At 41.6% G+C, this 27780-nt stretch overlaps 2 protein-coding genes across 2 annotated transcripts in view; one reads left to right on the forward strand and one right to left on the reverse strand.

The window, feature by feature from the left end:
• LOC135082395 (uncharacterized) overlaps positions 1-16567 on the forward strand; it is a 211957-nt gene extending 195390 nt beyond the window's left edge. Inside the window, exons 4-10 of the mRNA XM_063977190.1 lie at positions 309-1040; positions 1488-1754; positions 2026-2094; positions 15067-15261; positions 15665-15832; positions 16189-16381; positions 16455-16567. Coding sequence (XP_063833260.1) covers positions 309-1040; positions 1488-1754; positions 2026-2094; positions 15067-15261; positions 15665-15832; positions 16189-16381; positions 16455-16567 — 1737 coding nt within the window. The remainder of the gene's footprint in view (positions 1-308; positions 1041-1487; positions 1755-2025; positions 2095-15066; positions 15262-15664; positions 15833-16188; positions 16382-16454) is intronic.
• Positions 16568-23925: 7358 nt separating this feature from the next.
• Positions 23926-27780, reverse strand: part of LOC135082527 (proline dehydrogenase 1, mitochondrial) — a 38420-nt gene continuing 34565 nt past the window's right edge. Inside the window, exon 12 of the mRNA XM_063977328.1 lies at positions 23926-27064. Within this exon, the coding sequence (XP_063833398.1) occupies positions 26859-27064 (206 nt within the window). The 3' untranslated portion in view covers positions 23926-26858. The remainder of the gene's footprint in view (positions 27065-27780) is intronic.

Consider the following 27780-nt stretch of genomic DNA (forward strand, 5'->3'; position numbering starts at 1 on the left):
CCTTACTCTACAGTGGCGCTAACTGGTGAGCGCTAAAACGATAGCCCTCATTTAACTTTAACAAACGTCAAACATCTCTTAGGCTGGGTTGCACCATCTTACTTTGACTTTGACAAACGTCAAAAATCTGTCAAACTCCATACAAAATACGCCGGTTATCGTTATAGTTACGGTCAAAGTTAGGTGGTGCAACTCAGCCTTAAACTCCTTATAAGAAACACCGGTTATTGTTATAGTTACGGGTAAAGTAAGTTGGTGCAACTCAGCCAAAGGGTTTGAATCTGAGCACATTTGTCAACAATTTTCAGATCCCAGTGAGCACGATATGCAAGAAGGAATGGCCGTGGAAAAAGCCGAAGACGCCGTCAAGAGCTGCAGTGCCTGTCGCGCCGCGCCGGCGGGACTCCGCCACGTCCTCGCTCGGCGCCGCCTCCGTCCGCCGGCTCCTCACCAGACAACCCCCAAAAGTTCCCAAACCTGTCGTCCAGCGATTCACCCTTCTCTGTCTCTCCAGCGGTCTATGCGCCACAGCACTCCTCCCGTTCACTGCCTTCGCTGGAGCAGAAGCAGGGGGCATGCCACTCGCCATCATGCATGCGATAGCCGCCATTGTAGCACCCTTCTCGCCACTGATTCTCCAAAAAACCGGAGTTCGAATCGTGATTGCCGCCTCCCACATCCTAGTATGTCTCTTACTGACCGCTCACACTGTTGCAACTCCACTGTCAATTCTACTACCGCTGTATGGCATTTGCGGCATGACTCTCTCTCCCATGTCACTGGCGCTGTACGTATCGGCGACATCGTTGTCGCAAGCGGCTGGCGATGAGACCAGGAGGAAGATCGCGCTCAGAAGAGCGTTAAGAGCGCTGAGGGCCGCTCAAGACTTCGGCCTTGTCGTCGGGTCGCTCATGCTCGGCGGAGCGCTGATGATCTGGCCGGAGGACTTGACGCCGCTCGGCCAGCTGACTCCGGCGCCGACGAACGCGTCTGTAAGATGGCCTCCTTCAGAAGAGTACTTTTTAGAAGATGATTATGAGGTGAATCTTGTTTGTCATCACAATTCTCTCACCCCCTGCTTTTACACTGCGCGCAAATTAGCCAAGGCAAGTCAAAAAAACAGTGGAGTGGGGATGAAAAATGAATGAATTTCATCCCCACTCCTCTGTTTTTTTGACTTGTCTCGGCTAATTTCCGCATAGTGTAAATCCAGCAGAAAACCATTTTTAAAATAACATTTCCATACTAAGGCTGTTGCACCATTTTACTTTAACAAACGTCATACATCTGTCAAACTCCATACATAAAGCTACCGGTTAATGTTACGGTTAAAATAAGGTGGTGCAACTCAGCCTAAACGTATAGTTATAACACTCTTCAACGAGCGTGTAACTTTCATCAGGGGTTCAGTATTTTGGGATAATCAAAACGGCATTTCCACGATGTTTTGAATCCTTCCTAGTATCGGACGGTCATAATTTTAACAGGAACGGACATGCGGCGCCGCTGGTTGCCCCAACACCCAGTCGGTGGCCGGCACGTCGCTCAGCGCCGACGGGCGCCGGTGGCTGGTGGCGGCGTGGGCGGCGCTGGCCTTCGCCGCGATAAGCGCGGGCGTGTACGGCGCCCCATCGGCGCCGGCGCCGCCGCCCGACTCGCGCTCCACCGTGCGCGACCCGAGGGCCCTGCTAGGAGCGCCTATGGGTCTGTTCATTGGACTGCAACAGGGATTCATTTATACTTCTTATATTAAGGTCAGAAACTGCTGATGTCCATTTTAAATACTAGACTGTAGCACTCTAATCTAGCACTTAGTTAGTGCCTGAGGTATGGGAGTGGCACGGGAGGGTGTTTTTGGGACGTCAAACATCAGCGAAACTTCAAATGTACTTCAGATTTGTATTTGTATGCTCTGTCACGTCTTGATCCATGCCGTTCCCATACCTCAGACACGTTGCAGTTTCGTTGCAGTTGCATTTCACCGTGTGTTCTGGGCCTAAAGGATTACAATTGAAACTGTTTCAGTGGTACGGCGTGTGCGTGGGCGGCTGGTGGTGCGCCTGGCGCGCGCTGGCCGGCGCGGGCGCGTTGCAGGTAGGGCTAAATCCTGGTCTGCGGTCTGCTTCTACGTGCTCACAGACCAGACTATAGTAGATAATTATGCAATCATCATCATCATCATCTCAGCCATAGGACGTCCACTGCTGAACATAGGCCTCCCTCAATGACTTCCACATCGCACTGTTGGTAGCGGCCTGCATCAACGCCTTCCTGCTACCTTTATCACGTCGTCGGTCCACCTTGTTGGTGGACGTCCAACGCTGCGTTTTCCGGTACGCGGCCTCCACTCCAGAACCTTGCTGCCCCATCGGCCGTCAGTTCTGCATACTATGTGCCCTGCCCATTGCCACTTCAGCTTGCTAATCCGTCGGGCTATGTCAGCGACTTTAGTTCGCTTACGGATCTATTCATTTCTGATTCGATCTCGCAGAGAAACACCGAGCATAGCCCTCTCCATAGCACGCTGTGCAACTTTGCAATAAATAAAATTGTCGATATGATATCATCATAACTTATGGATCTGAGACGTGGTCGCTTACTATGGGCCTTTTAAGAATTCCATAGTCCAATAATATTTATTCATTTATTTCAGGGTTTCTCAAATTGGGAAACGCGAACCCCTAGGGTTCGACATTCGACGGTAGGGGGTTCGCGACAAGATTTACGTAATAGTGGCAGCTTATAATATAATAATTGAATTTTTGAGAAGTGAGAAGGGGGGACTTAATTAGCTAGTTAAAGGGTTCGCTGTCATCTGGAAACTAACAGGGGTTTGTGGAGCCGAATGTTTGAGAAACCTTGATTTATTTGAATGTCACAATTTTTTTCCAGAATTTTGATTTTTTGAACTGATAACGCTTATCCATGTAACGACCAAAACCCGTTCCTTTTGTTTCGCTTCACTGTAGCTCGATCGCTCGCCAGGCGTATTGACAGTGCGTGTCTGTGTCGTCAACTACCAACCTACATTGACTTAGCTTAGCACGCTCGCGTATTTGTAAAACGTTTATTTTATATATTTTTTACTAGCTTTCCTCCGCCCGCGGCTTCACACGCGTGGAATTTTGTCTGTCACAGAAAAACTTTATCGCACCCTGTTTCAAAAACCGGGATAAAAACTATCCTATGTCCTTTCCCGGGACTCAAACTATCTCTATGCCAAAGGACAATGTTCGTTCTCCATACATTGTTTGCCTAAGAACCAACAATTTTGACATATTACTACCCGAAAGCGAAATAATACGATTCTGTGTGTAAGAACAATGATTCCTGATGGACACTTGCCATAAAATTAATGATTAAGAATATTAAATCACAGCGATTTTATAATATGTCGTTTATGACAACATGGCGTCTAATGTATTGTGTGAATGTATGAACACCGATTCGCGAAAAATGTTTTGTATTGTCGTCACGCCGAGTCGCAGCCAAATAGTATAAAATAATAGAACAAGTTTTAGAAATACAACTCGGCATTCCACTTTTATAATATGCCCACATATTGCACGTAAATAAACAACATGAATCGTAGGTTGTTTTCACCCTTGTCATCTGACACATGAAATAAACTCCTATTGTATTATAGATATCGAAGCCGAATCGTATATAATAATAGAATGGGTTTTGGAGATCACTCGGGGTTCCACTTTTATAAAATACCTACATATTGCATAAAAATAACACGAATCATGAGTTTTCTTTTCACCATTTACATCTGACACGAGATAACAAACTCCTATCTCCATGACTACCGTCGTAGTCTATGCCAAAGACTACAATATTTTAAGCAAGAAGTTTCAAACCTTAGCGGCTACGGTAACCCCTGGGCCACATACATCGTGATAACATTCGGTCGACACTGGAACGAAGTCTTGCGATTATGCAAAAAAGCATCGTATTCTAGTGCGGCTATATCACGTTCAACCGGGGTTTTAATTCGACTAAAGTCCTGACTAAAGACTGGAAAAAAATACGCCGCATTGTATGAGCACTTCGTGTTCGTTAAAGCGGCTTCAGATCTAGAGCCCACATAGTTTTCTTTCCAATAATATCCGCAAGTAGCGCTGCATGATCTTTACAACAAAAACGGCAATAGTTATTAAGGTGCCAAAATTATATGATTACTTTGGCACGGTATTATACACGTTCGAAGATTTGTCATTTTCATTCATTTCATCATCATCATCATCATTTCAGCCACAGGACGTCCACTACTGAACATAGGCCTCCCCCAATGACTTCCACATCGCACGGTTGGTAGCGGCCTGCATCCAGCGCCTTCCCGCTACCTTTATCAGGTCGTCGGTCCACCTTGTGGTGGGTTGACATTGCAGAATATGACTTCTGATAGGTTCATCATAGAATTCGGCGGGGATATCCTCACGGAGGAAGTTCGTAAAAGGGCGGAACAAGATCTTATAATAATGCAAGGCCGAAGCTGTAACGCGCATGCTCCTACGTGTAATCCGGCGAGTATGCAATAAATAGTAATGTCTGGTAAATAGTGGTAATACGTATCGTTCGTTCGTTCGTTTCAGCCGAAAAGACGTCCACTGCTGGACAAAGGCCTCCCCCAAGGATTTCCACGAAGACCGATCCTGCACCGCTCGCATACAGGCACCTCCCGCGACCTTCACCAGATCGTTGGTCCACCTAGTGGGAGGCCTGCCCACGCTACGTCTTTCGGCTCGTGGTCGCCACTCAAGAACTTTCCTGCCCCAGCGGCCATCAGCTCTACGAGCTATGTGCCCCGCCCCGTCTATGTCTATATGCGCTACGATTACAGGGTATCATTTTGCATAGTCGCAAGACTTCACTTCGCTGCTGTCAAATCAATGTCGCATAATGTTATCGCAATGTGTGTGGCCCTTGGCCAAATCACAGAAGCCTATGCGAAGAAAGAGCACTTGAATGACAATGAAAATCAGGGTTACCATTTTATAAGATCTCCTCACTATTGAGGGTAACAAAGTAACATTAATAACACTAGTTTACAAGGTTTTTTACCCAGAGATGAAACTGATATGTATCGTTAGAGTTATTAACCCTTACTTAAAAACTGAACTTAGAAAAAATTTAGGACGTCAAATTTTGTAAATATTGATAATATTATTTTTTATCATTTTAAACATTTATCTCTAAAAACAACCAAAAATGAGTCGTGTTACTCCTTCTTTCATACTAATTAGTATCAGTTTCCCTTATTATAGACCAGCAGCAATCCGCTAACATATTTTTATCCCCAATTCCTTAGTATCTTTCCTCAAAAACCTTCAAATCCTGCTGAAAACTTTCGCCATGCTCAACACTCACGCTTCCCAGGTTCTCAGGAAAAAAATCCAGATGAGAATGTAAAAGATGAATTTTTAACGACTTATTCACACCCATTCTTTGGTAATTCCTCAATAATTTGGGAACAATTTCTGCATAATTCTCATTCAGATTTTATAGTTTCCCAGGAAACTTTTCACTACTGCTTTAAATTAATACCAAGCATCTTTCCCTTACTGGAATTGCTGGGTAATGACGGATAAAGAACTCCTTCAGATTGCAGCACAGGTTTTGTGACTGATGCAACATCAGGATATTGTATGTTCTTGGTGTTTGTTGATAAAACCTGTAGTTTTAATGAGGCAGAAGTAACAGTCATTAGTGTGATTTGTTGGTTCTCTCCATAACATTGGGGTGCCGAATCGTATATGTTTTCTTTTTCCTGCAGCCTAGTGCAATAATATACTTCTTAAATTTTCGCACACTACACCAGGAACCCATTTTTTATCAGGTTTGTTACCGAAATTAGAAAGTAATAGAAATAGGCCCGTTTTACGGCTTAGTGATTGGTCTCTTCTTTTTTGACAATATAATTTGATCACAAACTTAGCAAAAGTTATTTGGGCTTAATTTACACTGCCTTGGTGACATTTTAAAACAAGTAAAATGTTAAAATAATACTTACACGCAATTAAAATAAAGTAGAAACTCTGATACGGCTAGCAAGACAGCTTACTTAGGTTAATGTGGATATCTCAAAAACTTGACGTGATAAAAATATGAGACATATATTTTTGTAATAAGGGGGCTGTAAGAAAACACATCCAATATGAATTATCTTTGGGTAAAAGAAAAACTTTTTTTTTGTAAACTAGTGTAATCTAGCCATTAATTACATTTATTACCTATACGAGAAAGTAAAGCAACATGCGGTTTTATTTTAATTTGTAAAATATTTGTAACAGTTTGTTCCAAGTTTAGTTTTACAACAGTATTGCTGTTTCAGCTGTCACTGTGAAGCTTTGGGAAAATAAATAAATACAAAAAATATTAACATAAATATTTATTTAAGTTTTTATGTTCATTATCATAATATGCCAATTTAAGTTACACTGTGTGACAGTCTTTGACACTAAACAAACTCTTCAGCTTAATAATACCTACCTACAGGGCGTTTTTATAGTTACTCTTGCTGATGAAACAAGAAGGGTTGATTCTACTACTGAAATACAACTACTTTTCTTACAGGACCAATATCAAATTCTCAAAAAAATTCACATCCTCGTGATGGTGATAATTTCTATGGAGAGGTTTTTTTTTTTATATTCGGTCTCTTGGGATAAGTTATTCCATTTGAGCAGTAGAATTAATCCTTTTTATTTGATCACATATAAAAATAACACAAGTGTGTGTGTTTAGGAAAACTTCTTCTTTGGTATGGTATCACTACGGAGTTATAATGTCGGCAACTCTGTATCACTGACTTGTAACTTTCAAACAGTATGAATAATAAGGGCACCACATTGGTTTTCTTTCTAAAAAGGCTTTCACTTTTAGTACTAACCCTTTAGCACTATTTCATTGAAATAAAAATACAATAAACGCACAGAAGACTGAAATTGAGTCAACTGACGTGACATTTATAATTTGTTGACATTATGACAGTTTGACAAGACTAGGGATTGAAAAAGTTTTAATTGAAAAAGTAAAATGACAATTTATTAAAACGATTCACAAGTATATAATCGATTAAAAATATTTATAAAATGTTCTGATACTTGCCTGTAGCGATTATCCAATCCTGGTTTCTACTGAAAAACTACTTCGTGGCAAGATTTTTGTAGGAGATTGGGATAGGAATGGGATGGGATACCTTCGATTGAGCAGACTCCACAGGACGGTCCAAGCTTGGTTCTTCTTTCACTTTCACAAACACTTGAATTTTTATTGAGATGAGTTTAGCGCGCGATTTGGGTTTATTTGAATTGGTTTATTTTGGATACTTATTTAGTATTGACGCCCAGATAGGTAGGCGAAGCGGCGCGTTGCGATGCGAGAGCGAGACTGAAGGTGGGAGGGAGAGGATAGGAAAAGGACTGTCAGAATGAGTGATAGAATAGTGTGACATGAGTTTGAATTGCATGAGGTTTTAATGCTGGCGCGTACAACTCCCCCGGCCTAGAGGTCTTCCTCTAGATTGAGTAGCGTTTGTAAAAAAAATAAAGTTAAAAACGCAAAAAAGCATGCGTTAGAGAGAACTAAACGAGTTAAATTTGAGTTAAATAAGCGTTAAAGTTGAGTTAAATTAAAAATAAAGTTGAGTTAAAATTAAGTTAAGAGCATTATTTGAGTTACTGTAAAGGAAGAGGACAAACTCTAACTACAGGCCGAACATAAATACCGGTTGCAGTGCGAATTTTTAAGGTGCGAATGATTTTGTCCTTTCCGGGATATACTTCCACAACCACACCCAATGGCCAACAAAGAGGATGCGCATTGTCATCTTTTATAACAACAACAGAGCCCACATCTATCGGTTTGGTCACCGTATTCCACTTTTCACGGCGTTGTAGAGAAGTTAAATACTCCTGACTCCAGCGACGCCAAAAGCTTTGCACTAATTTATTGACTAACTGATAACGCGTTAACCGATTGTCAGAAATATCAGAGACATCCTCTACTGGTAAGAATTTCAGTGGAGTTATATTGAGAAAGTGATTGGGAGTGAGAGCGGATATATCAGATGGGTCAGAGCTAAGAACACACAATGGTCTACTATTCAATAAGCCTTCTATTTGTACAAGTACAGTGTTGAACTCTTCGTATGTTAACACTTGAAGACCAATAACTTTATAAAGATGCGTTTTTACATAACGAACATTTATCTCTGTGATGCCGTTAAAGTGCGGACCATATGGTGGACTATGAAGAAACTTAATGCGTTGTTCAGCCAAATGTGAACTTAAATAATTTTTGTGAGAGTCAGATTCCAAAAGAGCGTAAATTTCGTCAAGCTTGCGTTTAGCGCCAATGAAGTTAGTACCTCCGTCGCTATATATCATGGAAACGGGGCCTCTTCTACAAATGAATCGACGAAAAGCGGCGAGAAATAGATCAGAGCTTAAGTCTGAAACTAACTCTATGTGTAGAGCCTTAGTTGTAAGACAGCAAAATAAACAAATATAAGCCTTCTGGCTTTTAACACCTCTGCGGCGAATGTGAGTAATAAAGAAGGGACCTGCATAATCGACCGATGTATAAACAAAGGCTTTAGCTTCTGAAACGCGAAATGATGGCAAGTCGCCCATAAGAGGGTTTGTAGATTTAGGGTTTAAACGAAAACAGATATTGCATTGATGCACTCTTTGACGTACTAAGTTACGTGCGGAAAGTATCCAAAATTTCTGTCTAAGTAGACTGAGTAGAAGTGAAGGACCAGTATGTAAATTACATACATGAAAGTAATCAACTAAAAGTTGAGTGAAGCGATGTTTAGGCGATAGAATGATTGGATGCTTTTGTCCATAGTTGAGTTGAGAGTGAGTGAGTCGACCTCCGACACGAAGTATATTATCAGAGTCAATGAAAGGGTTAAGTTTGAGAAGCGATTTGTTAAAGGGTTTATTATTTTTAATTGCGTGCATATCTTGAGTAAAAAATAGTGCCTGTATATGGCGTACTAAATAGAGTTCAGCGAGTTCTAAATCAGAGGATGTAACCACTCCGTTTGAACGTAGTATTTTAGCGAAGCGTAACACGTACACAGTAGCGCGTAATAATTTTGGGTACGTGGAAATGCGATCAATTAATCGATCGAAAAAGTGAGAGTTCGATTGAGAGTTTGTCTCTGAAACAAGAGCGATAGTTTTCTCTTCCAGTCGAACACTGTTAGATGAAACTTGAAATGGCTCGATAGGCCATTGCGAGATTGGCTGAGCTGTCCATTGAGGAGAGTGAAACCAATTTAATTGATTTAATAATGCTTTAGGAGTTACAGGTCGCGATATTACATCTGCAGGATTTTCATTTCCATTAACATGATGCCAAATTTTTGCGTTGAGTTTCGAATTAATTTCAGTAATTCTATTCGCAACAAATGTGTGAAATTTGTACGCGGGAGAATGTATCCACGTGAGAGTGACAGTCGAGTCTGAAAATGCGTAAATTGAGTTAACAGCATAACGATTCTCTATACTATCGCGAACCGATAATAAAAGATTTGTTAAGAGCAGCGCTGCGCACAGTTCAAGCCGCGCAAGAGATATTTTCTTTAAAGGCGCGACGCGCGATTTGGATGCGATAAGAAAGACTTCACCGGGTGAATCTGCATCAGAGCTCACGCGCACATAAACTACAGCTCCGTAGCATACTTCGCTGGCGTCCGCGAAGCCCATGATAGTGACGTGACAACCCGCGGTGATTCCTATATGACGAGATATTTTTAATTGCGATAAATAGTTAATCTCACTATCAAACCGATTCCATTTATTTTTTATTGAGTCTGGAACTGGCTGGTCCCATTCAAGTTCGCGCTGCCAGCATTCTTGAATTAAGAGTTTGAGAAACGCTGTCACAGGGCCTAGCAAACCCAAAGGGTCGAATAATCTAGCGGTTGCGGAAAGAATCGTGCGTTTTGTGCATTGGTCAGAGTTAGTAGAGTTAATTTTGTAAAGAAAAACGTCATCATTAGGAAGCCACTGCATGCCTATGATTTTTGTCGTAATTTCTGAGTCAGTGTCAAAATCGACGAGCTGTGGATTTTTATGCGAATCGGGAATCTTATTTATAAGCTCAGGGTTGTTCGAGATCCACTTAACCATTTTAAACCCCCCGGCCATGAACATCTTAACCATTTGATGGTAAGATTGTTCAGCTTTTTCTAACCCGTCCATCGATGAGACATAATCGTCCATATACATACAGGATTGAGCTTCAGACGCGGCGATAGGATAATTCGCGCGCTCGTCCTCAGCGAGTTGGCGAACGACACGCATAGCGAGGTAAGGCGAGCTAGAAACGCCAAAAGAAACCCTATTGTATTGATAAGTATCAATCGGTGATTCAGGATCAAATCGAAATAATATGCGTTGAAACGGGTGGTGATTTTGATCAAGCTTTACACAGAAATACATCTTTTCAATATCAGCAGATAAAGCGACTGAGAAAATGCGTAAGTTAATTAAAAGATCAAAAATATTACTTTGTAAGTTTGGGCCAGTGTAAAGAACATCATTTAACGACTTTCCAGAGGTTGTTTTACAACTTGCATCTAAAACGACTCGAGTTTTTGAAGTGAGTTTATCTGGTCGGTATACTGCATGATGAGGTATATAATAATTTGGAGTATTTTCCTCTGAATTCGATGCGTTTTCGACTTTTGACAGAAAACCGCGATCGATACAGTCTTGAATATTTTCATTATAGTTAGTGCGTAAGCCTGGAGTTGAGTCTAACTTTTTCTCTAAGTTATAGAAGCGACGCCTAGCAGTAAAGTAAGAATCGCCGAGTTCTGATGGGTCGAGTTTAAATGGCAAAGAAACGGTATACGTCCCAGAGTCGTCGCGAGAATGAGTTGATTGGAAAATGTTTTCACATATATCATCGTCAGGGCTGATGTGTCTCTTAGTAGGTACACTTTCAAGCTCCCAAAAGCGTTGCGTGAGTGATTCTAATGAGTGCGAGTCTACATTGCAAAAGAATGCTTTATTATCATTGCGTGAATGAGCTGAGTAGCACTGAGCGCGTCCCATAGCGAGATATCCGAGCGTGGTTTCGATGGCGATGACAGAGGATTGCGGTGAAGTTATTTTATTACTACCTAAAAGAAGCGGGAATATCTCATTGCCTAACAAACAATCGATTTCAGCAGGGATATCGAAGCTGTCATCAGCCATAGGAAGACCTTGTAAATGCGATAACTGGGTTATGTCAACCCTTACATTAGGTAAATAATCGGTTATTGTATCAATGACGCGTGCGTTAATAGTGTATTTACACCTGGGATCAAAGCGTGAGGCAATTGTGAAAGATACATATCCTAGCGACACACTTTCAGACTGACCTATGCCCTTAATAGTGGTAGGTAGCGGATTGACTTTTAAGTTCAGTCGCGCACAACATTTATTTGTGATAAAGTTGCTCATCGAACCTGTGTCTAGAAACACGCGTAATTTTTGACACGTCTTATTATTGTCATAAGTATACACTGACGCGGTGGGTAATAAGACCGTGGTACTAGATTCATCAGCGATCGACGGCGTGACTGCAGAGAGAGACACATTGTTGGTTGGCATCGATTGCAACGGCGGCGTGACCGGACCGTGCGCGGACATGGATACGTCGGTCGGCGAAAGCGTCGCGCTGCAAGTCAGCTGTTGTGACGTCATAGGTCTATTCACGTTAAAGTTATCTATATGAATAAGAGTGTGATGTTTCCGTTGGCAAACTGAGCAACGATTTTGAGATCTGCAATCTTTGATGTTATGAAAGCCTAAACAATTGAGACAAAAGTTACATTTAGTAACTAAAGCGTGGCGAGTTGGCGCATTTTTCGAGAGAAAATAACTGCATTTGAACAGGGCATGTTCAGGTTCCGTCTTACAAAGTTGACAATTCTTGCGTACAGCGGATGGAGTGTATGAGCCTTGCGAATTCGGTTGAGATTGGAAGTAATGTTGATTGGGTTTTACTCCAGAAGCTGTATTAGAAACAAACGACTGTGTCGGTTTCGAGTTTTTAGACTGCGATGCGAAATTCGTTTTATTATTAACGTACGGCTTATTCTGCGTAAAACATAAGCGTAAAGCATGGATCTTATTCTGTTCTTTTATAAAAGTCTTGAGATCATTAAACGTAGGCATTTTTACGTGCTTAATGGATTGTTCAAATAAATTTAGAGTGTCTTTGTCTAATTTACTGAGAGCAATATGAGTCAAAATGAAATCGGAAAGGTCATCAATCTGTAAACGTCGTAAGGCAGCTTCAGCTGAGCAATACTGTTCCAAAAATTCATCTAAAGATTGCGATTTGAAGTTTATTAATTGTTCCAAATACATAGAGGCTTGTACTCTTATGTCTTGGTATTTTTCTAATAGGTTGTTCCAAATTATGTAATAGTTCTCACCAGTAGGTGGAATACCCGAGCAAATTGTAAGTGCTTTTCCGGAAAGTTTTCCTATAAGGTATTGAGCCTTTTCACCTGGAGACAAACCAGTGTTCTCATGAATAAGAGTTTTAAAATTTTGGTAGAAAACGGGCCACTTGGAAGGGGCTCCGTCGAAAGAGACTAGTTCTAAAGGCGGTAATTTTTTTACGAAATCCTGTTTGCGACGCTCTGTGTTGGCCTTTAGTTGTGCGATGGAGCTTTGCACCGAAAGGATGTTACAGTACAAATCGTCAAACGAGTTGAGTGCGGCAAATGTAGGTTTGAGTTCCTCATCATGTTTCATATAACACAAATTAAGTTCGTCAATGGTATCAAGAAAATCCGATCTCGTTTTTTCAATCGAATGCATGCGAGACATGAAAATTTGTTCAATCTGAGGGTCGGAGACCTTTAGGCTGAGGTCGTATAGTTCCTGAACCCTCTGAAAAAGCGCTTCTTTTTTAGCTTCAAGCAAATTAATTTTGCGTTTTACTCCCTCCATTGTATTGTAGGTGAGCAAACACACGCACGAGAGCTAGCGTTAAAAATGAGTTGAGTTGTGCGTATTTATTTATAATCCAGTAGGAAAATAAAATGCGTAGCGTATGTAAGCGAATTTGAAATTGAATTGAAATAAAATTTTAAAAGATTGAATTTAAAAAATACACGTGTTTACAAACAACGAGTTGACGTTTGAGCGAATAGTAATTTCTAGAATGTGTCAAATGTCAAACGAATCGAACTTTCCAGAAAGAATGTGTCACGAGCGAATTTTCTAGAATTTTCTAGAGGGTTGTCAAAATGACGGATGCGTGAAAATGTGTAGTTGTGATTTTCTGTAAGTGTAAAGGATAGGAAATGAACCATGCGGCTCGGTAGGACCAGAAAGGAGTTGTAGGAGATTGGGATAGGAATGGGATGGGATACCTTCGATTGAGCAGACTCCACAGGACGGTCCAAGCTTGGTTCTTCTTTCACTTTCACAAACACTTGAATTTTTATTGAGATGAGTTTAGCGCGCGATTTGGGTTTATTTGAATTGGTTTATTTTGGATACTTATTTAGTATTGACGCCCAGATAGGTAGGCGAAGCGGCGCGTTGCGATGCGAGAGCGAGACTGAAGGTGGGAGGGAGAGGATAGGAAAAGGACTGTCAGAATGAGTGATAGAATAGTGTGACATGAGTTTGAATTGCATGAGGTTTTAATGCTGGCGCGTACAATTTTAATAAAATAATAAAATCTTTATCTTCTCTTTCACAATCTATAAAAGTTCATTTGGTCTATTATTAATGTGCTATGAATGAGGGTTTTCGCGATTGAAAAATCCGCGAGATGGCAATACGTAGACGCGAGGTCCAAATGCTGCATGATTGGTGGATATCTGTCAATGTCATGTCAAAAATAACCAATCATGCAGCATTTGGACCTCACGTCTACGTATTGCCATCTGGCGGATTTTTCAATCGCGAAAACCCTCATTGGCATAGATTATGAGAGACTGGCAACTATACTAGGTTGATATGTTTCTCACACTTCAACTGGTATTGGATTCAACATCGGATTCTGACACTTTTACAGTTATGATACCATGAATATCAGTTTATGGTCCTAATTATTTTTATTTTATTTACGACCTTCGACCAGTTGGACACTTTAGATAGCTTCTTGTAATAGTGTCAATATCTTTTTAGCTTTTAACGCAAATCTAGTCTTCAAAGCAGTTTAATCGATTTATTTTATTATCAAAATCGATATTTTATTGTCTATGATGGCCGCAGGAACATCACTATACATGGACTCCCAGCAATAAAGTACGGTAATGCCTCGTACAGATTTTATCGGCAAAAATTATGGAACTTGATAGGTTTTAGACCATGCCACGCACCAAAACGTCCGGAAGTTGTAATAGTATTATAGAATAAACGTTAAAAGACTTATTTATTTAATTTTTCAATGCTTAAGTGTCCATTAGAACGAAAGGGTGCTTAATGTATTAAAAAAAATAGAAAATAATTATGATGGGTTAATGTTTTTGGGCGGTTTTTTAGGCGGTTTCTGACAATGTCCTTTCAACAAAATCAGTTCAGTGGTTAAGAGTAGGCGCACACCGTTGATTTTTAGTTGGCCGATAGTTGTGCCCGATTTCAAATTGTATGAAGAATCGGCAAAATCGAATCGGCGTAGTGTGCGCACTCCCATACATGCCCATACTGATCAACAGCAACTAAACTATCGGCCGACGAAAAATCAACGGTGTGCGCCTACTCTTAGGCGTGAAAGCGAGACAGACAGACTTTTGCATTTAGAATATTAGTATAGACTAGCGGCCGCCCGCGACTTCGTACGCGTGAGTCCCGTTTTTCCCGCTAATTCCCGTTCCCGTGGGAATTCCGGAAATTCCTTTCTTAGTGCACCTCTACGGTACCTAAACTACGTCCCTTCCAAATTTCAAGTGCCTACGTTTAGCCGGTTAGGCTGTGCGTTGATCTGTCAGTCAGTCAGTCAGTTTCTCCTTTTATATATTTAGAAGATATGAATGTCATAAATTTTCTCTGGGATTTTGATTGTTTGACCTGGAATCAATCGCAGGCGCTCGCAGCGGCCACCCTCAGCATGGCAGCAGCACGGGGGCGGCGGGGCGCGCTGGCGGCCGGCGGCGCGGCGGCGCACGCGTCGCTCCTGCTGGCTCTCCTCCGCTGGCGCGCCGCCCGCACCGACCTGGCGCTTCCCGCCGTGGCCGCTGCTGCCTGGGGCGCCTGCGCCGCGCTCTGGGACGTGCTGCAGGTAACACTAGCGACAGTAGGTCCCCGCGGGCGATCGATCACAGGTCTTCGACCTTCTTGGCCGGTTCGGGCGTCGAGCTTGTGCTCATGGCCCGTGCAGCATCTCGACTGGCTACTGCCAGTCGGTGGTTTTGTCGTCGCTTAGGCGACGGACTGCCTGGGCTTCTACCTGACACCACTGTCCCGCCCTCGGCGCGGTACCAGCCCACCGGTGAGTCGACGTTGGTCGAGGCCCAGTGAACGACCAGCGAGCGGGCGGTTCCTGGATGCCAGGGAGCTTTCAGGCAGTCATATGTTTGCAGTAGGTGTTGGTGCTGTGTTCTCTTGATGCGGGCGTTGGGCCGTCACTATTCTGAAGCGTGGCTTCGGTGCTGTGACGGCTGGTGCGGAGACGGGTCTCGCAGGCGCAGCAGGTAACACTAGCGACAGTAGGACCCCGCGGGTGGCGGGCGGCGCACGCGTCGCTCCTGCTGGCGCTGCTCCGCTGGCGCGCCGCCCGCACCGACCTGGCGCTGCCCGCCGTCGCCGCTGCTGCCTGGGGCGCCTGCGCTGCGCTCTGGGACGTGCTGCAGGTAACACCAGCAACAAATAACAAGTAACACTAGCAACAAATCTCACCATCACAGGTTCTTCCTGCCTCACGGCGTACGAACCGAATCTCGGGAGAACGCGCGGGTACTTCCTCTGGGCTCCTTTCCCCGGGCGCTTTGCTTGACTCTCTACAAATTTCTCTGGTCCATGTCCCTTCTCATAGTCAATTCTCCTTCTTCTGGGACTTGACACCACAGATACGGTACATCGCGTCGGGCTGCTAACGTTGATAAATGTCATCGCTTCTCACCGCAATTCCACCACTGACGCGCGTCGCGTTCCACCGCAAATCGCGCCGTGATTTCTTATCCTTTAGAGTGAATTTCTTTTCCGTCAGGCGGGCGCGTGCGTGGGCGGCGCAGGCTGGCGCGGCGCGTGGGCGTGGCTGCTGGGCGCGCGGCACGCGGGGCTGGCGCTGGGCTGCGGCGCGCGCCAGCTGCTATGCGTGCGCGCACAGCTCGCCGCGCTGGCCGTCGCGCTGCCTGCCGCGTTGGCTGCACACGCCGCGCTCGAGCTTAGGCAGAGGAGAGGTAATATAGCTCGACTTGGCGGGGCGCTCTACTGTGCCCCAAAATATGTAACATCTAGCACACATCTAGCTAGAACGTCAGATGACCATGACGCTGCCCGCCGCGCTGGCCGCGCACGCCGCGCTCGAACTTAGGCAGAGGAGACGTAAGATAGCTTGTCTTCGCGAGGCGCTACTGCTACGCTAGAGGAGAGTATACTGCGACAGTCTTAGTGGGAGCTCTAACGTGCTAAAGAGCGTCTAAGACCAAGAAGGTGCCATGGCGCGCTGGCCGTCGCGCTGCCTGCCGCGTTGGCTGCACACGCCGCGCTCGAGCTTAGGCAGAGGAGAGGTAATATAGCTCATCTTTGCGGGGCGCTCTACTGTGCCTCGAAATATGTAACATCTAGCTAGAACGTCAGATGACCATAACGCTGCACGCCGCGCTTGAGCTCAGGAAGCGGAGACGTAAGATAGCTTGTCTTCGCGAGGCACTACTGCTACGCTAGAGGAGAGGATACTGCGACAATACTACTACCTCGCCTTAGCGGGAGCTCTAACGTGCTAAAGAGCGTCTAAGACCAAGAAGGTGCCATGGCGCGCTGGCCGTCGCGCTACCTGCCGCTCTGGCTGCACACGCCGCGCTCGAGCTTAGGCAGAGGAGAGGTAATATAGCTCATCTTGGCGGGGTGCTCTACTGTGCCCCGAAATATCTAGCATCTAGAACGTCAGACGTGGACAGACGTGTCAGCGTTGGACGTCCACCCACAAGGTGGACCGACGACCTGATAAAGGTAGCAGGAAGGCGCTGGATGCAACCGTGCGATGTGGAAGTCATTGGGGGAGACCTATGTTCAGCAGTGGACGTCCTATGGCTGAAATGATGATGATGATGATGAGAACGTCAAATGACCATGACCGCCGCGCTGGCAACCCACGCCGCGCTTGAGCTCAGGAAGCGGAGACGTAAGATAGCTTGTCTTCGCGAGGCGCTGCTGCTACGCTAGAGGAGAGCATACTGCGACTTAGTGGGAGCTCTAACGTGCTAAAGAGCGTCTAAGACCAAAAGGAAGAGCGCTGGCCGTCGCGCTGCCTGCCGCTCTAACTGCGCACGCCGCGCTCGAGCTTAGGCAGAGGAGAGGTATGATAGCTCATCTTGGCGGGGTGCTCTACTGTGCCTCGAAATATGTAACATCTAGCTAGAACGTCAGATGACCATGACGCTGCACGCCGCGCTTGAGCTCAGGAAGCGGAGACGTAAGATAGCTTGTCTTCGCGAGGCGCTACTGCTACGCTAGAGGAGAGCATACTGCGACAATACTACTACCTCGCCTTAGCGGGAGCTCTAACGAGCTAAAGAGCGTCTAAGGCCTCAGCCTCGAGTTTAGCGGGCAGCGGGGCGGGAGCGGCGGCGGCGCGGGAGCGGGGCGGGCAACGCAGACCCGTTCTCGAAACAAGCGGGCAGCTCGCGCGGCGCTTTAGCGGCGAAGTGTTGTGTTCGTGGTTGTGTTGTCGAGATATTTGTTTTTATTCGCAAACGAAATGTCTGAACAACGGCGACAATTTTATTTCGAATTAAATTTATTCCTAACGCTCGATTTATTGTGGGCAAAAGAAGGAGTTCGCTGCCCGCTCGTTGCCCGCTCCCGCGCCGCTGCCCGCTTGTTGCCCGCTCCCGCGCCGCTGTTTTCGAGAACCGGTCTATTTCATTTTACGCATAAGATCCTGTCGCTCCCGCGCCGCCGCCGCGGTCGCGAGACCGGTTCTCGAAAACAGCGGCGCGGCAGCGGCGCCGGAGCGGGCAACGAGCGGGCAGCGGCGAGGGAGCGGGCAACGAGCGGGCAGCGCACTCCTTCTTTTGCCCACAATAAATCGAGCGTTAGGAATAAATTTGAATCGAAATAAAATTGTCGCCGTTGTTCAGACATTTCGTTTGCGAATAAAAACAAATATCTCGACAACACAACCCCGAACACAACACTTCGCCGCTAAAGCGCCGCGCGAGCTGCCCGCCCCGCTCCCGCGCCGCCGCCGCTCCCGACCCGCTGCCCGCTAAACTCGAGGCTGAGGCCTAAGACCCTTAAGGTGACCCTGGCGCGCTGCCCGCTGCGTTGGCCGTGCACGCCGCGCTCGAGCTTAGGCAGCGGAGAGCTTGTCTTGGCGGGGTCTCTATTTTGCCTCAAGATATATAGCGTCCAACATGGGTGTAACAGTGTACGGTACCCAGCTTCTGGCCTAAGTCAGATAGTTTGACTTAGTTCCTTCAAAGCGAATTCCATGGATACGCCCATGGCGTCCAAGGTTACTGTCAGTTCACTTCTACCTACTCTCACAACCCATGTCTAGTCCGAGACAAGAGGAGAGCCAATATTGCATCTCATCTTGGCGGAGACACTAACTGTACTTCGAGATATGAAGCGTCTAAAACGTCAGTCACTGCCCATGATGGCGGGGAATTAACAGAAAAGGGGATAGACTAGAAAATTCTATCGGTCCGTGGTCGCCACACGATAACTTCTACCCCAACGGCCATCAGTTCTAAGGCCTCTGCCTCAAATTTTGCGAGCAGTGGAGCGGCGGCGACACAGGTCTAAAAGCTTTAAGTTTCAAACCATGCGGGCACGCTGGAGCACTGTGAACGCAACTGGCGACCACATACGTTTCGATTTACACGCTCCACTCCACTCTGAAATAAGCCTAATGCCTAATAAAATAATGATCAAACCACTCTTTCAGGTGAAGCTTTGCGCCACAGGTCCTAGCGAAGGGCCGCGGCGGCCGCGCCCGATGACGGCGAGGAGCTGCCGTGTCACGTGATCAGCTAGCGACCACCGTGCCGCAACCAAGACTCTGGCGTTTAGTGTGGTATATGCACAATAATTTCTACAAAATTCCCATTTGCCCCCCTAGGCTCTATTAAATGAATCGTTTTGAACGGGACGTAAGTCGCGTGTTTGCAGAACCGCACACGGAACATTCTACTTGATTTGGAATCAAAATTACAATTACCAACAGTTACGTTACTCTAGCAGCCAAATCACAACCAAGGCTTTGGCGTGTAGTGTGGTTTATTATACTCAATAATTACAAAATTCCCATTTGCCCCTAGGCTCCTTCAAATTGAACGTTTTGAACCGCGGTACAATAGCCCCGTAGTAATAGATCTTAGCAACAGCACAGAATAAGTAATAGTACAGGTACAGAAGGATTACTCTGCAAGACGATTTAAATAAATGCGAGTCTTGCTACGACGCGATACAGTGGAATTCAGCTCGCACAGCACTACGTACCTACAATTTTATTCACCTACAAGTTTTGTCTCTTTCTATCGCGTGCCTCTGAACTCTTCTTACGTTGTTAGGGTTGCTGTCTAGTGAAAAATTAATTAATCTACTTATTATGTAATGAGGTACGTATGTAGGTAAGTACGCATTCATTATGGAAAACCTTGGGAGAGGCCTTTGTCCAGCAGTGGACGTCATTTGGCTGAAACGAACGAACGCATTCTGAGCAGTGTCATGGTAGGTTAGGTTCCTATACTATCCTAAGAATTATTGATTACCTACATGACCAACATACCTTTCAGCATCTTTGGGAAGCGAAAAAAAAGATAAATCCGGTGTAGATTTCTTTTCGAATTTAAACACCCGAACCCCGCACAATATTTATTTCTCTTTATGTCCATTTTTAAAGAATACTTTGATCATAGAATTAGGTACATACTACAACGCACGCCAGCGTCCTGACGAGCGCGCGCGTGACACTCGACTGATATAATACCCGCCGGCGGGGCGCTTCACTGTAGGTAATTATCGGATGTACCGCGCGGAGTGAGCCAGGCCTGGCAACAGGTAGCTAATTGCTGCTATGGAAACTAGTAACACCTAACAGTTACTATGCAGTCTTGTAAAGCAAAACCTCGACTGACGTCCTGCACAAAACGAAACATTGTCTCATTTGCCCATATTAGTGGCGTTGATATACTCTGTAGCACTGCCATACCACGTGATAAGATTTTTTCCCAACGGACCCCTTGTGCCAAATGCCCTACTAAAGAATTTAAGTCCCAATAAATTATAATACACTCGCAAATAGAACAAACCGATAATAAACTCGGGATTATTGTTATTAACCTACTATAAATAGATAATTATTATCTAAGTCAATATAAATTTATGAGGCTATAGAAACTAAAGCCTCAAAATTGTGTACTAACATAATCATTGTTCATAATTAATCTAACGCAAAAACAAAAATATTAAATACTTATTTAAGGAAATATTTTTGTGAATATTAAAATTTCTACGAATTGTTAACTTTTTCATACAAACATAAGAATGTATAATTTATCTTAATTAATTAAGGTTTTTTATAACAAAGTAAGCTTTTAAGATTAAATTGTAGTAAAGGCGTCCATTAATTACGTGAGCCTTGTAGGGGAGGGAGGGGATCAACAAAAACCTCACTAATCTCACGTGGGGGAGAGGGGGGGTCTCGGGAAATATCACAAAATTGTCAGAAAACTGGGTTATCTTAAGTAAAAAAAATATTTTATTTATGATGATAGTGACATTTTATTCTATACCATCTAACTAGCTACATTATTAGTGATTTTTATTAGAAAGGTACAATTGTCTCACGTAATTAATGGACGCCCCCTAAGTACGAATGTATTGAATTGAAAAATAAAATAATTATTATAAAGGTAATATTAATAATGTAAATATATCGAGGCCTTTCCTTAAGCCGTATAGGATAAACTGTGATCTCTTTCTATGTTCTTATTATAAGACCAGTCTCGCTTTTAAGAATAACACTTGCCCAATAATCAAACTAAAATTAAATAAATGAAACTCGAAATAAATTAAATCAGTCATATAAAAATGTATATTGTAACACTAGTTTTAAGATCAATGAATACCTACATACTATGCCGCACTAAAACACCATAGTTCTGAGATTGGTTTAAAAATATGACCCTTATTATAACAATATGTTACCTAACTATTAATAATTATACTAATATAATAATACCCTGATACTCTAATCTGTATTTGGTATTTTGGTATATTATTTAGAAAATACATATACATTTCTTCCTTTTTCTTCATAAAATTACACTGTACAGTACACATTCTGATAGTTATTATTATACATTTAATAGGTATAGTAAAACATAATACCTGTTAAAATATTTGAAATTAGCGTGTATTTTTACACAAATTTTGTAAACGAACGCTAGTCAAGACATGTGAAATTGTGAACAGGTTTGATCATTGAACTCCTTTTTAAATTATTTAATGTATTTCCTTTAATTAATTTTATTGTTTAATCACTTCATAATGAACAAAATAATACAGGGTGTTCATTTTAATGTGTGCAGTATTATTGACGGCAAATGAGCGCATGCGAATTTTATTTAAGTTGTTAATTTCCTCAAAATGAAACTGAAACTGTAAGTATTCATTTTTTTTTAATAATCAACATGCTGTGCTCTAATTTTCCTAAACTTAATCTCAAATATTTGAATGTGTGTTGAATAACCGAACTGAATGTATAGACAATGACATGTGTGTATTCGCGATAAAATTGTAATAAACTCCTTGTTGACAAAAAATATTTTGATTTTATCTGTCTTTCCCATTTGCCCCACCGAAAAAGTTTAAAAAAATATATCTATTTACCACTTAGTTATAATTTTTTTAAATTGATAAAAATATTATTTTCGTCATAGATATAAATCTATTCTGTTAAAAATAAAACAAAGAATTGGACTTAGGTATTACAATAAATAAAAACACATTTTCAACATTAACATTTATTTCTCGTAATATTTTTAATCTAAGCCCTAATTCATCGTCAATGATTGTGCTTGCTGCTGTTAAATACTTTTATAGCCTGACCAGGAACATAAAAACCCTCGCCATGTTGCGGAAAACTAATGGTACTAATTTCTTTTAATGGCAACAGTAACTGAAAACTTCATTGACATGTCACCTTGCATGTCAGTCTATTGCTGTCAAAGTTTATTTTAAATGTGTGCAATTGATTTTGTGAATTAAAATGCTAAAATATTTTTATAGTCGTGAAAGAAAAGTGGTTCACAATGTGTTAATGTATTTGTCGAAGAGAAATACTAAGGGTTTGGACAATATTTTCATTGAATAAAATGATTCCGACAAAGGTTGTCAAATTGACTGACATGTTTATCGTATAGTACAGTCCACTATGAAAATTAGCTGTAGTTTGTTTCAACTACCTATTTTAAAGTTTTTTGTCACTTTCTAAGTTTTGATTTTTATGGAATTGGGAAAGAAGTACCGAGTTTGAAGCGTTCATGAGCAGACATTGCAGTTGAATATTCAAGTTCTGAATTTGATTTTTGATGAATAATAAAATAAATCCTACTAGGTCGATTGATGGTTTCATTTAATTTATTTAAACCAGGTTACCTTTAATAATATTTTTTCGTTAATTTATGAAAATATCAAATTAGCCCGTAATCCTGAATCCTGATACATAAATTTATCCTATTAATTTAACACAGGTACGACTGTACTCAGTGTTGCACTATCAAATGCAATTGAGGCGCCTCTATGCCAGGGTTTTTATGTTCCTGGTCGGGCTATATATACATACATACATAGATACATTATTTGTGAATATTATGCTTGCAATGGATTATTATTGTAGCTTAAGTTATTATTCATTCGTTATTTATTGAAGTTTCTTTTTTAATTTATATTTTTATCCGATTACAATTATTAAGACTTATAACAAGCGAAACAAGGGAATGTTAGTATTTAAATAATTCGGACATGATTTGGTTTCAAACACAAGAGACACCGATGAAACGCGTTCTACTTTTTTTGTTTGTTGTATCTTATATTGTTACTCGTTTGTGGCAAGCAAAAATCTACGACTTAGAAAGAGGGCGTATGATAAGTAGTAATGCAGACCCATACATACAATATAGTTAACATACATACACGAATATATTATTGTCTGATATAATTTTCGTCAACTATGCCTCCAAATCGTCAATTTCATTTCAGTGTAAAGTTAAAGTAGCAAATGCCCCTAATCTACAAGAAAACGTAGGTATGGTAAATGTTTACCTATTGTTTGTTTATATCTACTTGACTATGCCTTATTTTATAAAGTCGTTACATAACTACTAATTCATTTTTGAACCAAAAAATGTCATCTTAGCCTTCATTCCCAAATGCCACCACTTGGTTTATCTCTGGGGAGGCATATGGGAATAATATAGTATATATATAATAATAGGCTTATAATAAAATTAAATGATTGTCATTTTTATACATACATTTTACAGTCTACCGTCATGCAAGCACATTTCAATGCAAGCAAATTTTAAGAACAAAACGAATTCATATTCGCATATTTCATTGAAATAAAAGAGAAGTAAAACATAAGGCATTTATTAATTGTATTGGTAAAGTCGATTAAAAATGATATGTCGCGAAAGGAAACTTGTGAAAATAAAAAATTCATACATAAGTATAAAAACAGGATATAAAGGAATAAAATAAAAGAAAATCATCAAAACGAGCCTTGTCTTTATTAAAAGTCTATTCGTAAAATAATCTAAAAATAGCATCACATAATTAATTAGCGAAGATAATGAAAACTATAAATCGCTTATAAATTAAAATAAGAAGTAATAACATTGTTCTAAAACAAAATACAATTGGAACTAAACGTACAACGAACTCACGATAATTTAGTAATACAGTAGTGACAATAGTTTTATCCATATCCATAACTGGCTTTGGACGCTTTCAAAATGTTTTTTTTTTTGAGCAAGTCACTTCATCAGTCCAGTCTAGTTCTATTCAGTAAAAACATTTTCTTCTGTGGTCGTGTTACGCCGTGACTGATTTTTTAAAAAACTAGAAAACAATGAAGTTATGACTGACTGAACTAATAATAATTAAACGTCATTATAAACATGGTCAGATTTAAAAAATGATAGCGTCCAATTCGCAGCTACGTTTATTAATATCGTTCTTCTTACTTCACCTAGTTTGATATCCTGATAATTTATAAGATTGATAGTAAACTATCTAGTGATTCTGTGTAGCGTTAACTGCGTTTAGTCTGCTTAATAAAGCTAAATTGATCTTTTAAATCGCCTAAATTAGAATATCAAACTAAGCAGCATTTTAATATCAACGTTTTGTGACGGTACAATCAATCCATAAACCTAAATAAGTGTAGGAACTGACCACAGCAATATCACGACCATCGAATGCAGTCGAGTAAAGGTCTTTCCAAAATGCAGTTTTCTGAGAAGAAAACTGTTTTGGCGTTAAAGTTTAAGCTCGACTAGACAAAGACAGGATACACTCAGTACGCCAAACACGAGGACGAGGAGAAAATGGTATTTTAACTTTTGCTCCGTCACATGAATATTATTCCCAATCGTCCCCAACGTGAACACATTAGGGGGGATTTTGGGAAAATTCTAACTAGTTTTCGTGCTTGGCATATCAACTCGAGATCTATGAGATTATAATACAGTCTAACTAAATCTAAAGAGTTATAAAACATGTAAATTAATAGATATTAAGACACTCGGCAAAAGTATTGATACTTTTAAATTATGAGGGTACATATTTACATTGATTATAACTAAGTATTCAACTCTTATAACTCTTTAAAGTTTAGATTAAACTTTGAGACTCAGGTGTACACAAATAAATAGTCAGATCTCTTAGAGAATTAATAACGTAGTGTAAAATGCAAATAACGAACCACTTTCAAAAATTATTATAAAAATGCTCATTTGTAAGTAAATTGAGTAGATACGATTACAAGGACGACACGTCCGAACTAGAGATTCTGCCTAACTTCGATTCTCGAACAATAGAACATCTCGAAAAATAGAAAATATGGTAAGTATTTTCGTGTGAAAATCGAGTCTTACCGATTTGACACCGCCCGTCACAAGTCTGTCGCCATAACAACAATGTTAACAGCATTGTTGTGTTCCGGCAGTTTGAGGTAAGATAGCCAGTTCCTCTGTCGTTAAGGATTCCGGGTGAAGCTCGCTTCCACCTTCAGCCTGATCATCACTTACCATCAGGTGAGATACAAGCCAAGAGCTTCCTCGTTGTGGATAAAAAAAAAACAGATTTTCAGCATCGAAAATCACTAATCCGCATTTTTTTCCATTTCGAGATTATCTCCATGGCACAAGAATCGAGAATAAAAGACGAATAAAAATGTTATTCCTTTGCCACATTACGAGCTACGAAAAAGAAAACTTTTTCCGCCTAACTCTATGGTCTCACGAATGTATAGGCGTTACTATTAGGGCATTTTAGTCTTTGGAGACAATATAATATTGCCGTAATTTTGCCTTTAATGCGGTTTAACCTGACCTAGCTAAAGTCAATATTAAGCTTCAACCACACCAACGCGTGTAGATCGCCATCCGGCGTGATCATAGGCCAATGACAGGTAGCGCGACCCATGACAGTCCACGCGACCTGTCATTGGCCTATGGTCGCGCCAGTGGCGATCTGCACGCGTTGGTGTGGTTGAAGCATTAGTGAGACTCGCAATCACAAATTCCCTATAATTTTACTAACGATTTAATCATTCGACCAACAACTTTTTTTTTACATTACGAGTACTTCAAATCCCTAAAACCGTGTACCTATTACTCTATATCATTATTGTCCAAAACAAAACTTCGGCAAATAAAGATACTTTTACAAAACGGGCGCATGGCAGTTTTCCAGCCAAGTTGAAATCTGTGTGCATTGAAATACGAAAACTTCATATTACAATGGCATCCTAGAAATTATTTCAAGTTATTTATTAGTGACCGTTACAATATCGTTATCAGGTTGCTCAATTAAATTATTCACAAAATGCAACCTCAATAAATATTATCAAATGACATAATTATTGTATAATGGACGTAATGTAAAAACACAATGACTATTATTAAATTTAACATCAACTTTAAACGGCGATCTAAATTTACACTACACGAATAAGCGTTGACAAAAATCATAAATAATATTTTTTATAGTAAACAATACTGAACGAAGCATCTGACAACACTGTAAACGACAGAGACGAACGCATCCTGCGTCTCTTTTCCACGTATAAAACGTCAGTCATGATTATGGCGTCCCAATTATAAACATTTTTATTGAATAATTAATAAATTAAATTAATTTATGAACAAATTAACAAAAATTTACATTACGAATTTGTTTGAATTCCGTTAAATATTTAAATGCATTGTTATCAAAAAATCATATCAATGACTATAGTGTGATGTCTAATAAATAAAACTTCTCACGCCATCTACGCCGGGCGCACGGCAGCGCAGGCCAAGTTTGTAAAAAACTCCAACCTTACTACATTGAGACGCCATACAGCCCACTGGTTGACAGTCCACCCTTCGAATTGACACGCGGCAAATTAGATTCTAGCACACCGTAACACAGTTCGATTTACACTGGCGTGTACTTGCCTTCTGGTTTGTAGAACATCTGTCCGGTGAATACTCGGCGGAAGATTTCCTTGAGGAGGAGGCCTTTTTCCTTCTTGATCTTCTGGAGGAAGCCGCGGTTCTCGTTGGCGCGCCGCGACAGATAGGGGAGGACCTCGACCACGGGGCCGTATGGGACGTACTTGTATGCTGAGTAGCCGGCTTGACCTGCAACAAAAACATTATTTATTAAGCTTTTGATATTCAAGTCCGAGGAATCCAAAAAATGGCGGCCATTCTGATCTGTAAAATGAATTTGATGAATGAGAAAGTCATTGGCGTATTTAGGGTTATTTTTAGGGACCCAAGCAGCAGCAGAATTTTCGTCTATTCTTTGGACTGATCAGTTCACAACCGCACTCAATGGTCCACTCCACGAGAGTAAAGGTAAAAAAGGTCAAACATCTACATTCTTAAACTTCAAAGTTTTGTTCTTATGGAGCCTTTACATGTCTCATAATCTTTTTGCCCTACCAGCGCTTCGAAACCAACATTTGGCAAGTAGCTTCGCAACTAACTCAGTCACCATTCTCTGCCGGAAAGGCTGCAACGCTGGAGGAATGACGACGGATTGTGAAGCTTACCCTCAAACCAGATGTGCCGACCAGGAACAAGAGTGTAGCAACAAAGAAGAAGATATACATAATTATACTATCGGAGAGTACTCACTTAGGGGGAAGGTGATGTGGTCGCACATGCCCATATGTTATGTCAATGACTACTAAAACTAACTTAGCTGACGCAGCGACTCAAAGTGAGTTTTAGCGTCCGACAATAACGCCCGTATTCACTCAATACTCAATTCTTTATTGCATCTATAATGTTACAGAGGTCTTTGACTTATGGTCCTATGTCCCCTAGATGGGGCAGAGGGCGTCCACAAC

The sequence above is a fragment of the Ostrinia nubilalis genome, chromosome 21 (genome assembly GCF_963855985.1).
Source record: "Ostrinia nubilalis chromosome 21, ilOstNubi1.1, whole genome shotgun sequence".
NCBI lineage: Eukaryota > Metazoa > Arthropoda > Insecta > Lepidoptera > Crambidae > Ostrinia > Ostrinia nubilalis.